Consider the following 14,942-nt stretch of genomic DNA (forward strand, 5'->3'; position numbering starts at 1 on the left):
TTACACTATTGATTTTTATTCTGTACGATGGGTCTTGTATTTTAATTGTACCGTCAATGCTTTATCCCTCATAAAGCAATAAGCTGAGAAACCATTTTACATTAGATACCTTGCAGCATCACGAATATATGCACTCAAATGCATAGTGAGGGATAGTGATAATAATGTTATGGCATAGAAACTATCTTGTGAACACAATATCATCTGATAGCCAGCAACGGATGCACTCTGACATGTTTTGAAAAATAGTACAGCGATGTAATGGTGAGGATATAGCGTTGTATACCAGATATTACACAGCACGTCATAAATCAGGCGCTTAAAGCGCCGCTGTTAGGCTCTCACCGCCAAGATCTCCTATTACAAATCTTCCTCTCTCTCTTTTTTTCTTTTCTTTCACTGCTTCTCTTTCTTGCCCAGTCATACTCATAATGTGTATGAGTGTGTTTATAACTGGATCTAAAATCAATACTGGTGTTTTCTGTGTGTGTCTGGTGTATACTTCTGTGCAAAAGTATTACACATGCATTTGTGTGTGTGTGTGTGTGTGTGTGTGTGTGTGTGTGTGTGTGTGTGTGTGTGTGTGTGTGTGTGTGTGTGTGTGTGTGTGTCCATATATGTGTCTTCTCATACTACTGCTATCGGACTGACCTTGGTGGTAATCATCTCATATTCCTGGCAGCTCATGTACTCCTATATATTAACCACCTGGCTGTTTCTGCTATTGATTGGTTTGATTTTATCCATTAAGTCCAATTCAGTCATGAAGAGGAGAGTGATGAACGGGAGGAGGCAGGTCAATGGATTTCTTAGCCTTAATGCAATAAAAATATGCATATGCAAAATGACTTCCAGGTCAATATGAGCAGGTGGATGGATTGGAATTGACTATTCACTAAACCCCCTCCCATGGACAGCACTTGTCGAAGGTACAGGCACTGCAGGTCTGTCAAGTTTTGGATTTATCTTGTGTGGATGGAGCTCTGGTAATATTGATACTCTGCATTTAGAGTTTGGAGGGAGGAGTTCTAGCTTTTTTCAAGACCAAAGCGTAAGAGCAAAGGTGTAAGGAATGGATTAAAAAGCTTCTTTATCAGCTGCAATTGTAAGCATGCCTAGCTATCTAGCATACTAGCTGCAGTATAAACAAGCGTTACTTCAAAATCCTGTTGCAGTTTACATAAAAGCCTTGCTCATGGCTAGCATATAGGCCTACACAGTGTTTCAGACTCTGTCCTGCGCTTAATTGCATTTGGGGAAGTTTACACTCCAGCAATAGACTGGGTAAACCCAGCCCAATCTGCGATAAGGCAAAAATCAAATATCACGATATCTTTGACAAAATACCTCAATGTTGATATTGTGGCGATATTGTAGTGCTTAGTGTGACTATTGATGCTTTCACAAAATATTAACAAAATGAGTTTTGATAAATAATCACCAATAATGTGGATACAATGACTAAGTGGATAAAGGCAAATAATAGAAACTAGAACAGTCTAGTAAGAAAATGACATCACTTTACTGTAATGCAGCCTCGAAAACCAGGAAAAGACCTTGTGTCATATCACGATATCCAAAATTTAAGACGATATCTAGTCTCATATATCAATGTCGATATAATATCAATATATTGCCCAGCTCTACTATCCTGCTTCTGTTACAAATCTGCAGGAACCAATCACAAACTGGCTTATCCACCTGGCGTGCTACTGGCAGGTTTAACACGATGACCACAGAGAAGCGACCAAGCAGCTTTTTGTTTACATTCAACAAGCTGGCCACCGAAGTGCAGCAACCCGTTGATGCCACTGTCGCTGCTACGTCACCCGGATCGTTGGTCTGATTGGTTGAAGGACTATCCAATTGCGTACAGAGTTATTTGAACTATGCCTGTTGATTACGCCTCTTGGGCAGTAGAATACAGAGCAGACTCCCCAGACTAATGTTCAATCTTAAAAGATTGAATTTGGTCTGGTGATAGACCAGACTACTCCAGCAACCCGAGCTAATATTACCCTAGATAGCTTAGCTAAGCATAGTCCTCATAACAAAAGCTTTACTTTTGTAACTTTTAAAGCCGGAAAACAGGTGTGTATTATGATAAAATAACAGTCCAATCTTGCTGGTGAGGATACTGACTTATTTTTTTGCATGGGACAAGCAGCTCAGTCGTTTAGCATGCTATCATGTATGTAGTAATTAAATGCATATATATGCCTCTGTTTACAAGGTTCTCAATTAATAACAGGCCAGCTTGAAACATGCTAGAGTTTTACCGACCAATGGAGCTATCTTTAGCTTTATTAGCTCACCAGTTACAGCTGATAACATTTTCCAGCAACGGTTGTCTGCTAGAAATGAGAAACCTGCTTTTGTCACAGTGACATTAGAATTGTAAATCTGCCAATTATCATTTTAAACGTTTTAAAGGCAATCTCTTATTTTGAATATATATTTTTTCAGACCTCCTGCATGTGTATGTGTGTCTGTATGACGTTTGTGCACACATAGAATGTATTTGGCTTCAGCTTGGAATGCAAAACACCTGTGCAGATGAGATTCGAGAGTTTCTGTGGTTGGGATTCATTTTCCTTTAGCTGCACGTGTGTGTGCTTGTGTGTGGTTGGCTGCTCATTTGCCTATATACGATCAGGATTTCTAGAGCTTATGTGTGTGTGTGTGTGTGTGTGTGAGTGTGTGGGTTTTTGCTTGGCCTTGCTCAGTGCAGCATTCTCAAAGTGCACTAATTGAATAAAGAGTAATTGTGATGTATTTAGGCAGCTGCTGACCCCTGTTGTTCAAGTGGGTAAAGCTATTAGCTGAAGCATAAGGTTTACTCCAATGGACAAACAAAAAAACAAAGCCAAAGAGTGGAAGCAAGAGAACAGGAAGCCAGCGGCCGGGTTAGTTAAGTGGCTTGGGCTTTGGTGCTTTTTTGTTATGCATTAGATGCTGGTACAGACAACCAAGGTACAAGCTTGAAGGCACAGAAGACCATGTAAACTATTAATGCTCTCGAGAAAATGAATAAACAACAGCTAAAAGGTTTTCCAGCGGCAACAGCAATGCCTACATGCTTTGAATCAGGTGACTAAATGTACTTCCATTTTGCATGAGCTTTGTCTTCATTGTCTCAAATCTGCTCTTAAAGTGTGCCGCGTTTGAACTGCATCTCCCGTCAGTTCTGATGTGCATGTAAAGAGTTAAATCAACATTCTTTTAGTGTCCCAAATGCATCAGAAAACGCTGATAAGTTATATTTAAGTTGTTGTGTCATGTTAGTTTTTAAAAGCAACCTTTTAATCAAAGGCTAAAAGTTAACTCTTGTTTGTGGAAACAGAAGTTGAGAAAACAGTCAAACAACAACGACCATTTAATAGCTGTTTTGGTGCTTTTAATCATATGACATGAGTTTGCCTAGTCGTCATGTAATTGTACATTTTCAAATTCCCATTTATCTGAGAATAAGTGTAATAGCTGTTAGTTTCCTAATTCTTCAAGTGAGAAAGCGGGTATGTTTTGTAATTCAGGTTAACTGATTCTCAATTTCAGAACCCATCTGCCTCTTTTGGTCTCAACACGGACTGTTCACCTGCATGCAATCAAAGCCCACTCAAATGTGATTGGTCAATACTTACTTGGACTACAAACAGAAACCAGGAAGTTGCCGATACCAAATTCTTGTCCCCTATACAGATTCTGCATTTATGTGCAGTATCTGTTCATAGAGCCTTAAGAGAACTGACCCTTAGTAATGTAATATAATGTGTCCATATGTGTGATAAAGTAGAGAAACATGCACATGTATCTCCAATAATAGAGTACAATCAACAATCCTATACACCATAACATCAGAGTCTATACATTATCTTAATCATTGCATGCTATATTCCATAATAGGCGATTGAACAGAGCAAATGCACTATATCAAATGAACTGACTGAGATATGCATTAGATTTATCTCATATTACTATAATCTGCTGCAGCCTGCAGCAATCTGACAAATAAAGGAGAAATCTAAAGGAGAGTTTCTGAATTTGTACCACCATCCTAATATATGTAATCTAAAACAATGCTTAATGATGTTATTTTCTATGCCACTTAAATCTTTTAGGTCTGTGTGGATTGTGGAGCGGTTTGAATAGTATGTTGCAGTAAACAACGTTGCTCTTCCCTTCAAGAGCCCAGCGCTCTGAGACTGTTGGAGAACTCTTCAACATATGAAGTGTTTTCCTAACTCTGACATGACTAATCTATTTTAACAACACAAGTGCCATAGTAAACTACCTGACACTCCTCAACAAAGAGCCCTGCAAACCGCTGGATGATACTTAAGGTTGATGTGGTTTCCTACTTTTAAAGCCACATTCACATCATGTGGCTAGAGCTCTTGACTTAACAATACAGTTCACCTGTCAGTCAGAAAAAGGTAGTGTTCAGTTTTTAGTTGTAAATAGTACCAGAAAATGTGTCCTCTAAATTGTCACCTAGTTGACACCTCACCTTTATTTCCTCTTCAGTAGCTTTAAAGTTGAATAAAAATAAGTTATTGTACACTTTGTGACAGTATATATTCTGTCCTTGTTCCCACTTTTTGGAAGCTATTGAAGATTTATCTGCTATATGATGTTCACATATTCAAACCCAAGAATATGTGTTTTGATATGGCTGTACCATTCCATCAAGTGTTTTTACGTGCACATTTCCAGAACATTCCGCCTAATAAATGTGGTATATTTGGAAACTTTAAGTTATCCACTAGAATTTTGAGCAAATTTCTTTAGGGTTTGAAAAACACTCTGGTGCCACAGCATGAGTTTGTGACGAGCATCTGATTAGCTTAGCTGCAGTTAAAATGGGTTTAGTTAAACCAGAACATACAGGGGGGATACAACACAGCTGTGTGCTAAGTTTGACTTTATTGCTGTGTTAAAACAAGCCAAAGTTCAGCTGAAACACAGCAAAATGGCAACTCAACTTGATGTATGTTGAACTTACTGTAGAAGGTAATTCAGAGAACTCCCATATAATAGCGCTGTTTGTGCACTTAGTAAAGTGTCAAAAAAATGGTTTTAGCTTTCTGATTTTCCAGTTCAGCTGACCATATCTCTAACTGCTGAGAAAATAATGTAGAAACATCAATGGAACAATATACAGTGGTAACTAGGGCTGCACAATTAATCGCAATTTTATCAAAATCCCAATATGAACTAGTGCAATATCCAAATCGCAGGGGGGTGGGCGCAATATTTGATAAAGGCAAAATATGTGTCCAACCATTCTGAATTAGGTATTGTGGTGCTGCAGAGACGTTCCATCCTACACATCATATCCTACAGACTAATGAAAAAATCTTTGTTTGGTATAGATTCTCGCATTAATCACACTGTAATTATTTAAAAAAAAAATATTGAATGAATAATGAGAATAATGATCCAAAAATGATCATTCCTCCAATATCATGAATCATATAGCAATCGCAATATCAGTCAGAAGAATCGCAATTGCATATTTTCCTCATATTGTGAAGCCTTAGTGGTAACTATTTGCTTATTAGTAAAATACAAATATAAGTGATATATGTTACAACATTTTGTCGTACAGTCAGTACGTTTACATTAGGGTTGTGCAAAAAAATCTATTCACATTTGTATCGCGATTCAAGCTCTACCGATTCAAAATTGATTCATAGAATTCAAAAAATCGATTCATATTGTTATGAAAACGTATGTCTACTGCAATAACATGGGATACTACATTTGGACTTCATTTACATACTGTGAATCGTTTGTTTGAGAATCGTTTTTGAATCCAAAATCGATTTTGAATCGAATCTTGAGCCTAAAAATCAATATTGAATCGAATCATGACATTTTCTGAATCGTGCACCCCTAGTTTAAATGAACATAATATTCCCGTTTTTGCCCTTATTCCAAAAAAGACGATATTCCGACTAAGCTGTTTACATGGCTTATGAAAGTAAATATTCCACAAATATTCCCGTTTACATGTAGCCGTGCAAAATAAGATTTTTTCAAAGTTTACCAGTGGCGGCGGACTTGTTAGACCGTGCGAACACAGCACCCCCCTTTTTTATTCCTTCAACCAGCTTCTCGAAAAGTTTGGCATAGCGATGTGTGTGCATATCCAAAAACCGGTTGCTATCCAAGTCTTTGATAATGTTTAAAAGTAGCTGTGTTTCTCCTTCTTATCGCGTCTGCAGCCTTGCAAACTGTTGGCTGGTTGGTTTGTGGACAGAAACCATAGCAACGCACAACGCTGACCATAAGCCTGCGATAAAAAAAATGCAATGGATACATGTCCAAAGAATACCTCTAAAACCCGAATAACACCGGAATATCCCACGTCTTAATCGGAAAATGATATATACGGAAAAAAGCCTTATTCGGAATATCCAAGCGGAATATGCTGTTTACATGACCTGTATCAAATTTGGAATATTGTCATATTCGGAATGATAGTGGAGTATTGGTGTTCATGTAAACATACTCAGTCATAACTCTGTGTCTTTACAGACTACTACAGTATCAATTACTGTCAAATAGTGTTAGCTTCATGAAATCATACATGATGAAAAAGATTATTATAGAAATTAATTAAATGATCTTAGCTGTAGAAATGTGCCCTTAATGTTCATGCCCTTTGAGCTCAGATACAATGATGTCTAGTGGCATTTAGGTAATTTTTTACTAGACACAGCAACTGGGTTTAAGAGGTTACATTATTTTTTTTACATTATTTTTTTCACAACAACAAAGGTTTAAGCCTCGAACCAAATCAACACAGCTGTTTACCTTCGCTCTCAGATGCAAATAAATGGGGATTCGAACACAAGAAGACAAAATAAACCTACTGGATTTCTTAATTTTTCTGAGCATTGCAATATATAGTTTGCTATAAGACGTATGGCCTAGATGTATCACTGGCTAATTGCATATGAATTAAGTGTGAAAAAGCTGATCAAGAGCAACAAAAGTCGACAGAAATGTTCAATCATAGCTTCTTGGCAGCTTCAAAAGAGTTTGAATGTGTGAATACATCCAAGATGTCGCTTTTTACTGCCAAGTCGTTTTTGCTGGTTATCCCCATGAGATATGAATGCAGCCTAAGATCAGTTTCAGTATATGGAGCGTGTGGAGAATCCATTTCAGTTGTCGGGGAAGCCAGTTGTTCATCAGTGAGCAAGCCAGGGGTGATACTGGCTTTATCGGAGCCCTTTAGGGAACTGTTTCTGTCAGTGTGGAAGGCTTTCAAAGAAGTGGATAAAGCAGCCTGCACACATGTGTGAAACAGAATCGTATTTTACACACTACTACAAACAGAGCTTAATTTGTCCTCCTTACCCATAATCCCTTTGGTTAATTCACCATTCCATTTGATCCCAGTGGTCCTACATGTCACCTCAAGCTACACCGTGTCTGTGACTTGTGTGTGTTTATGGAAAGGCAATGTGTGAAATTGAGCTCAATTCCACCGTGACCTTTTTTTTCTTCATGTGTAAGACAAGTGACATTTTCCCATACAGTGAATGTGGTTTGCGTGTCACGTATGAGCGTGGCAGCGCGACGCCGGCATCATCTATCCTACCTCGTCTTTTCTCGCTAAATGAAATTCCGTCTCTCCCTTTTACTTTCACAGCTCAGCACTCATTTTAATTAGCTCTCTCTCTGATCTCTCTTTTTTTCCTCTTCCTCTCTGATAACTCTCCCTCGTTTCCTTTTGCATTTCTCTGCCTCTCTCACTCATTCGCTCTCATTACCAGTCATTTCTCAGAGTAATTAATAAGCTGATATCTGCTTTCGTGTCAAAAGGGTCATGAGCTTTCTCTCGCTCTCTCTCTCTCTCTTGTTCTCTCTGCATGTAGCATATGAGTCACCCGGCGCTCTATTAAGCTGCCGCTCTGTCTTTCTGCTCTTCTTTCTCTGCATTCAAATAGGCATTGTATGACCTCTTAGGTAGCAGCAGATTTCAGCTCAGTAATTACACAGAGATGACAGAGCTAAATAGAGAGTGGACCACACAGCTAGACAGACGTGAGTAATGCTTTGATATAATATGAATATGCAGCATTTATATCAACCTGCAGTAGAGTTTTATCTCACTGACTTGATTCAGATAGCAACAGGAAAAAAGGTCAATTACTGAAACAGATACTGAATTCATCTCCAAACACTTCTCTGTAATTGTCCTTCTATATACATCATTGTAATATCCCTTGTTGCTGATGTGCAGTTTCAGTGCCAACATTAAAGGATAAGGATGGCGATATTCTATATTTTTCTTTTTGTAAACAAAAGACAAAATGACAATAAATTTATCATAATAAAGAGTCACGGCTGTGCATCCAAAGCCTGACATAGCTTATTCCACTGTGCCATAGATCTCAATTGTGGTCCCAAATCTATTAAAAACACAGCAATGATTGACACCGTTGCCATTCGTGACTTGTTCCTTCTTTACGATTAACATGACCTCTGTAGTTTATTTTGAGACAATGCCACATAGATCGTCCTGCAACCATTAATACTTGTGCACACCAAATGTGTAATAACTGGTGGCTCTAAGACCCCATATACACGGTGAAAATCTGCCATCATAATAGCAATGCGCCAAGGTACAAACACACCTGGCTTTTAAAGGGAATGGGAGATGACACTCTGATTGGTTTATTGCATGTTATGCCCAAAATACACCTATGAATTACGTAATGAAAACACTAGGTACAACCCTTTTGAACCTAGCGGCCAGCACACGGACCCTTTTTTCTGCCATCAAACTAGCAAAAGTGGATTTGGACACGTCCTAAACGCACCTGCGCCATGCACTTCACGCCGTGCGCTTAGATCATTAAAATAGGATCCCATATGTTAATACTACCGTATTTTTGGGACTATAAGTCGCTCCGGAGTATAAGTCGCATCAGTCAAAAAATGCGTCATGAAGAGGAAAAAAACATATATAAGTCGGACCGGACTATAAGTCGCATTTATTTAGAATTTTTTCATCTGTCAACTACACAATAGCACCCAGAACAACAGGCTGAATACGGTAGGTGTCCGGTATGTTAACGTAACACATTAACAGTTATTGAACTATACAATAGCACCCAGAACAACTAGCTACCAGGGCGTGGAGCATGGATTTATTAAAAGGCGTGGAGACGTAACTGCACCGTTGACGAGCCTCTCCCAACTCGTTCCTCCAGCTCTGGCCATCTCGCCTTCAGCCCGCGATTAGCCGATTAGCTTTCTTTGTTTTCTTCACTGCAGTAAGAGTCACCTGTTCGCCAGTCCCTCAAAAGTTTCTCCCTCATTTCAAACTTTCTTTCTGCTGCTCCATTAACGTTTTCGGCTGCATATTTTACTACCTACCGTTTGTTATCTCTTTTCTTTCTCAGTTGTCTTTATGAGCAGCATATAGTTGTCCCAAGCCTAGAGCGCACTCTCGCGGCTGTAGATGGTAATGTTTTCAGTATGAATTAACATTTAAAAACATGTTAAATGGCAGAAAGTCTAAAGTCTGGCAGTTCTTCTCCAGGAAACCCCTCTGGCAAACATTAGATTTATGTTTCCAGTTTGGAATGAATAACAGAACTGCTTTTTAATTCCTCGGGTTAGCATGAGCAGTGACAGGCCACACAGTTTATCTGACAATCCATGTCTGGGGAGTGCAGTGCAGCAACACCACAGGAATGAATCCGCACCACAGATGGAGGCAAAATTAAACAAAAAAAAACATTTGGATTTTAACACCTTAACTTTGCTTCTCAGTGAGACGGAATTACAGCTCGCTGAAATCTGTTCCTTTCTAAAAGCCATCCGTTAGGGCTATGTTATTACACTACTGAATCATTTCATTGTGTAAAACATGAACACATTACATTTGAACAACCTGTTGACTTGACTGATCTCTCAAACATTGATGCATGATTTGTTACGATAAATAAAGCCATAAGCTACAACTTGTTTTTATCTTTTTTTATTTTGGCTAGTATCTTACTGAAAATGTTGCAATACACTGCTTTTTTTATATTGGGTTAGGGTTAGGTTTTTTCTTTTATGATAAAGTGTGAGAAAGGTCCCCTGAGTCAAAATCTCAACTGCTTTCATCCTCACCAAGCCTGTGTTGTGTCTGTGTATTAATGTGTGTGAGAGAGTGTGAGTATTTGCACTGTGATCCCTTTAATCCTGATTCACCCATGTCCTTCAAACCCCAATCAAGGTTGTCATTAATGAGCATTTTCTCTCTCCCTGCCTCACCCTGCTCTTTCTCACTCCCTCTAAACCTTTCTTAATTAACTACAAGCACTGCTGCTTACTAATGATGGCTGAATGTGTGTGTGTGTGTGTGTGTGGTAAAACTGCTGAGCAATAAATTACTCTAATAAACATCTCCTCTGGTTTGATTAGCGATGCCTAATAGTTGATGGTGATTCAACTCTTTAAGGCCTTAGGGTTCATCTAGTCATTTCTGCTCATTAAGATGTTTAACTTCAACAGAATCTGATTCACTCCAGTTGCCAAGTTCAATTCATGTTCAGGAGTCACTGATGTGTTCAAATACTTAAATTCTTGATTAGGGTCGGAGACTCCTGGTAAATTTCCAGAAAATGTCCAAGGTGAGTTTAGTCCGGCTTACTGGATGTACCGCACGGGTATAAAGCCTGACATCATGCATGCCTCTCATGCTGCGGCACATTCTTCATCACACGTAATGGCCAGCATCCCCATCACATCTATACTAGGGCTGCTGGATTATGGGGAAAAGTGTAATCTCGATTATTTTGGTCAATATTAAAATCACGATAATTTAACACGATTACTCGTTGACTTCTGGAAAGATGTTGCAATTATTGAACTTAAAAAACAGTGGAAAAAGTTGTTTCTTTCATTCAGAACACAAGAGAAAATAAGAGTTTACATGCAAAACGTATTGAGCTAAATAATTGTTTTTCTCGATTATTCTGTTTTCTTTTATCATTGGGAGCCAAAATCATAATCACGATTACATGTTGGTTAATTGCACAGCCCTACCCTATACTGCACTGTCTAAGCCAAATAACTACATGCTTTAATGTAACTTTTGATTATATTACTGGAGTGAATATATTTTTGATCATGATATTTCAGTTAACCAGCAGCTTGTTAATACCTTTTGCTAGTTTCTGCTAGCTAGCTGTTACTATGTGGGATGTAACTTAATTGAGATGGTAATTGGGGGGTTATAGTGATCTATTTCCATTCATTCTTTATTGTAAAATATTTATTTTATAAATTAGTTTACTTGGCCTACAATAAGTTTGCACATAGCCCAATTCAAAGTAAATGTTCCTGTTAGTTAACTTGCTAGATAGCTAACTCATCAAAAGGCATGTTTCAAATCCAAAGTGTTTCTGCCAAATTCATGTAATTGTTTGGCAAATTAATGGATTATATCCACATATGATATGGTAAAAGGTTAGTTTTATATGCATATGACATCGTAAAAAGAGCCTGAGCAGATATTTCCATTGTATGCTCATTATACCCTGTAATTCCCATAAATTCCCTTTTAATTCCCATGGATTTTCATCTTGAATATTTCCGGAGTGTTGCAACCCTAGTCTTAATGCATACTAACACAGTACACTTACAACAACTTGTAAAGTGCAAGTCTTTCTCCATACTGCATCCTACCTTCAAACTTTCAATATAGCTCTCTGCATTCAGAGCTGCATACAGTTGTGTTGATATAGAAGGAAGTGCAGCGTGTCGTAAGAAGTCTATTAGTCCAGCCTGGCATGAGACAGTTATACCCAATAGAGTGAACACTGTTGAAGAGTGTGCGCAGTGTGATGCACACAGGTTTTTCTTTGCACTGCATACTAAAGACTTTGAAGAAACACTGGGAATATATTAAAAACCATGTCAATAAATGGGCTATAATCCCCAATAATTGAATTGGGTGAAGAAATGCCTTTGTCTTTGCATTCCTTACATTTTATATCCAGTATGGCTTATACAAATATGCTCAATTCTTATTGAAAGAAAAAAAAAAAGTCCAACGTCATTAACGTCTCCATTTCTCTCTTGCTTTTGTCTCTGTCTGTCTCAGGTGTCGTGTCCAGGTGGGGTGGTAACCATGGAGAGGCTGTGGCTGTGTGTGATGCTGGCAGTCGCCATGGTGGTGCGGGCACAGATCTGCCCGAAGCGCTGCGTATGTCAGATCCTGTCACCTAACCTGGCGACCCTCTGCGCCAAGAAAGGCCTACTCTTTGTACCGCCGAACATTGATAGGCATACAGTGGAGCTACGGCTTGCTGACAACTTTGTCACAAGGTAACGCTCACATCAATAATACCACTATTTAGAGAACTGGTACTTTATACCGCTGATACTGCAGACACTGCTTTGGTTGTTACTGCCTTACTAGGACAACTTTTAGCGCAAACAACTTCTAGTACAAACATAGAACTGTCACAAGGGACAGTTGTATTGCATGAAACCACAGCGTCATTCTTTTCAACGAGAACGCTGCTTAGGCATAGTCTGGGTGCACTGGGTGACATCTAGCTAAGGAAAATCATCAATGCTGTATCAAAAACAACAACAACAAATCACTCTTAGAGGTAAAATGTGCGGACTCCCTTAACACCTCCGGGCATTTCACCCTGTCAGGTGAAATTAATTTGAAAACCTGCAGGGAAGTCAAGTCAACGTTCCAGTCGTGCAAGCAGTACAAGGAGCATATATATATATATATATATATATATATATATATATATATATATATATATATATATATAAAGACTATTAGAATATATAGAAGTTATTAGTGATACTGTGAAATAAAAATGTTCTGCTTCTTCTGACTATTTTGTAACCGCTCAAACTACTGCTACTAGTGAAAAGCAACTGCAACCTAAGCTACATCTACAATTACTGTAAGTGTAGCATACTATACTGTAATTACTAGGATACTGTTACTACTAGCACTAAAACTGCTAATAATACTAAGTGTCTGGTATAGTGATTTGTTAGGATCCTCCTTGATACACTTTTCAGGTACCGTATTCCCACAAAATTGGCGCTTCTTGTCTTCTCAAAATGTGTTCACTAAACTGACATTTGTGAATAATTCTCAACAATCTAAAATGAATACCTATTTGTTTCATGTTTCTTTTTTTTTTATAAATTATAAAAATTGTCTGCCGTGGCTGGCCGGTCTCTAAACTAATACTTTGATGAAGAAAACTCTTGAAGCCGTAGATGGGTTAAATAAGATCTCTTTGTTTACACAAGAGAAGTGAGACACGTCTCTGCACAGAAGGAACTGATCTCTTCCTCCAAACCCTTCAGTCTTATACCAAGGCATTACCTCATCTGATCTCTCCACCATGTGGATATCATTAAGGAATGTTACAAAAACATGTCCTAATATGGTCAGATATTCCTATCACGCCATATCTATTTCCACTACCACTCTCATTCCTGAGATGAAAAGTTATCATGGTATACAATGTTTCTTTAATATATTATTTCTTCGTTGACATTTAATTATAAACAACCAATGTATAATACTTGAAGCGCTAGGTATGCTAGTCCTTTGAAAGTTCAGTATGTGTGTGGGAGAATGACATTTTTTTTTCTCAAAGCTGAAAAACAGAGACACTGATCTATGATGTCATCAGGCGAGAAAGCCTGGAGCCTCTCCGGCAAAGAAGAATAAGTTGCTGAATTTTTGGACAGAGCGGCATCGCCCAGGGTCCTTTTATGACGATTCCAGCACATTTTCCACCGGCACTACAATGAAATAAAACTCGTTTAGGTGTGAGGAAGAAAGCATATTCTTTAAGGCCCCCTGAGTAAGTCATAGTTGGTTCAAAGTCAATGGAGCAGCTCTAGGCTGTCTCCTGATAGCATTGCAGTTTAGAGCCTCGGTTCTCTTGTTTGTAGCCTTTGGAGAGAGTTGTTCACACACGCAGTTATTGAATGAGCTGCACAGGATGAAAAGAATACCATATGTGAATTCTGTTAACTTATAAATATTGAAAGAGTTTTCCCATTAAAAATCTCTATAAACACTATTATAAGACTAATAAGCAACACCACACTTTAAAGAAATACTCTAATATTGAGATCGACAGCTGGAATTTGGTGGTGTTACTCAAAACTGTTGCTTGAGCAGATCTAGCGCTGAAGGGACATCTTGTGATATATGTCTCTTGTCCAATTGTCCACAGTGTGAAGAGGAAAGATTTTGCAAATATGACACGGCTGGTGGACCTAACATTATCCAGAAACACCATCTCCTACATCACACCTCATGCCTTTGCCGATTTGGAAAACCTCAGAGCTCTACACCTCAACAGGTATGGATTTGCATACAACTATAGACTGATATGTGGTTGTGATATCATGGGATAAAATGATTAATTAACACATGGGAGATGTTGTTGTTTATTTCCAAATTTAGAGTGTACTTTCTGTTTCATCAATCTCTCTCTCTCTCCCTATCTCTTCCTCTCTCTCCCTCTGTTTCTTCCTCTCTCTCTCGTTCTGTCTTCCTCTCTCTCTCTCCCTCAGTAACCGGCTGACGAGGATAGGCAATGATACATTTTGCGGGATGTCGAAGCTTCACCACCTGATTCTGAACAACAACCAGCTGATGCTGATCCACCAGGATGCATTCAACGACCTGCTGGCACTGGAAGAATTGGACCTCAGTTACAATAACTTGGACACTATTCCTTGGGAGGCCATCCAGGTCAGGATCTCTTTAAACTGCAGCAGCCTTTCAAACATGTCTGGCTGGAGGCCTTTCAGAAAAATGCAATCCCAAGCACATTTAAATGGCTGTAAAACCTTTTTTGGCCATTTATTTGAAATTTAAATTAAGAGATCTTAAGGGCTTTTGGGAGCGGAGGCCATTATGTGGA

At 38.6% G+C, this 14,942-nt stretch overlaps 1 protein-coding gene across 2 annotated transcripts in view; it reads left to right on the forward strand.

Moving 5' to 3' along the window:
- The window catches only part of lrfn5a (leucine rich repeat and fibronectin type III domain containing 5a), a 128,207-nt gene that overhangs the window by 89,582 nt on the left and 23,683 nt on the right, over positions 1–14,942 (forward strand). For both annotated transcript variants that reach the window (XM_028565905.1, XM_028565906.1), the window contains exons 3-5: positions 12,119–12,342; positions 14,247–14,375; positions 14,590–14,770. In XM_028565905.1, coding sequence (XP_028421706.1) covers positions 12,146–12,342; positions 14,247–14,375; positions 14,590–14,770 — 507 coding nt within the window. In that variant the 5' untranslated portion in view covers positions 12,119–12,145. The remainder of the gene's footprint in view (positions 1–12,118; positions 12,343–14,246; positions 14,376–14,589; positions 14,771–14,942) is intronic.

The sequence above is a fragment of the Perca flavescens genome, chromosome 20 (genome assembly GCF_004354835.1).
Source record: "Perca flavescens isolate YP-PL-M2 chromosome 20, PFLA_1.0, whole genome shotgun sequence".
Classification (NCBI taxonomy): Eukaryota; Metazoa; Chordata; class Actinopteri; order Perciformes; family Percidae; genus Perca; species Perca flavescens.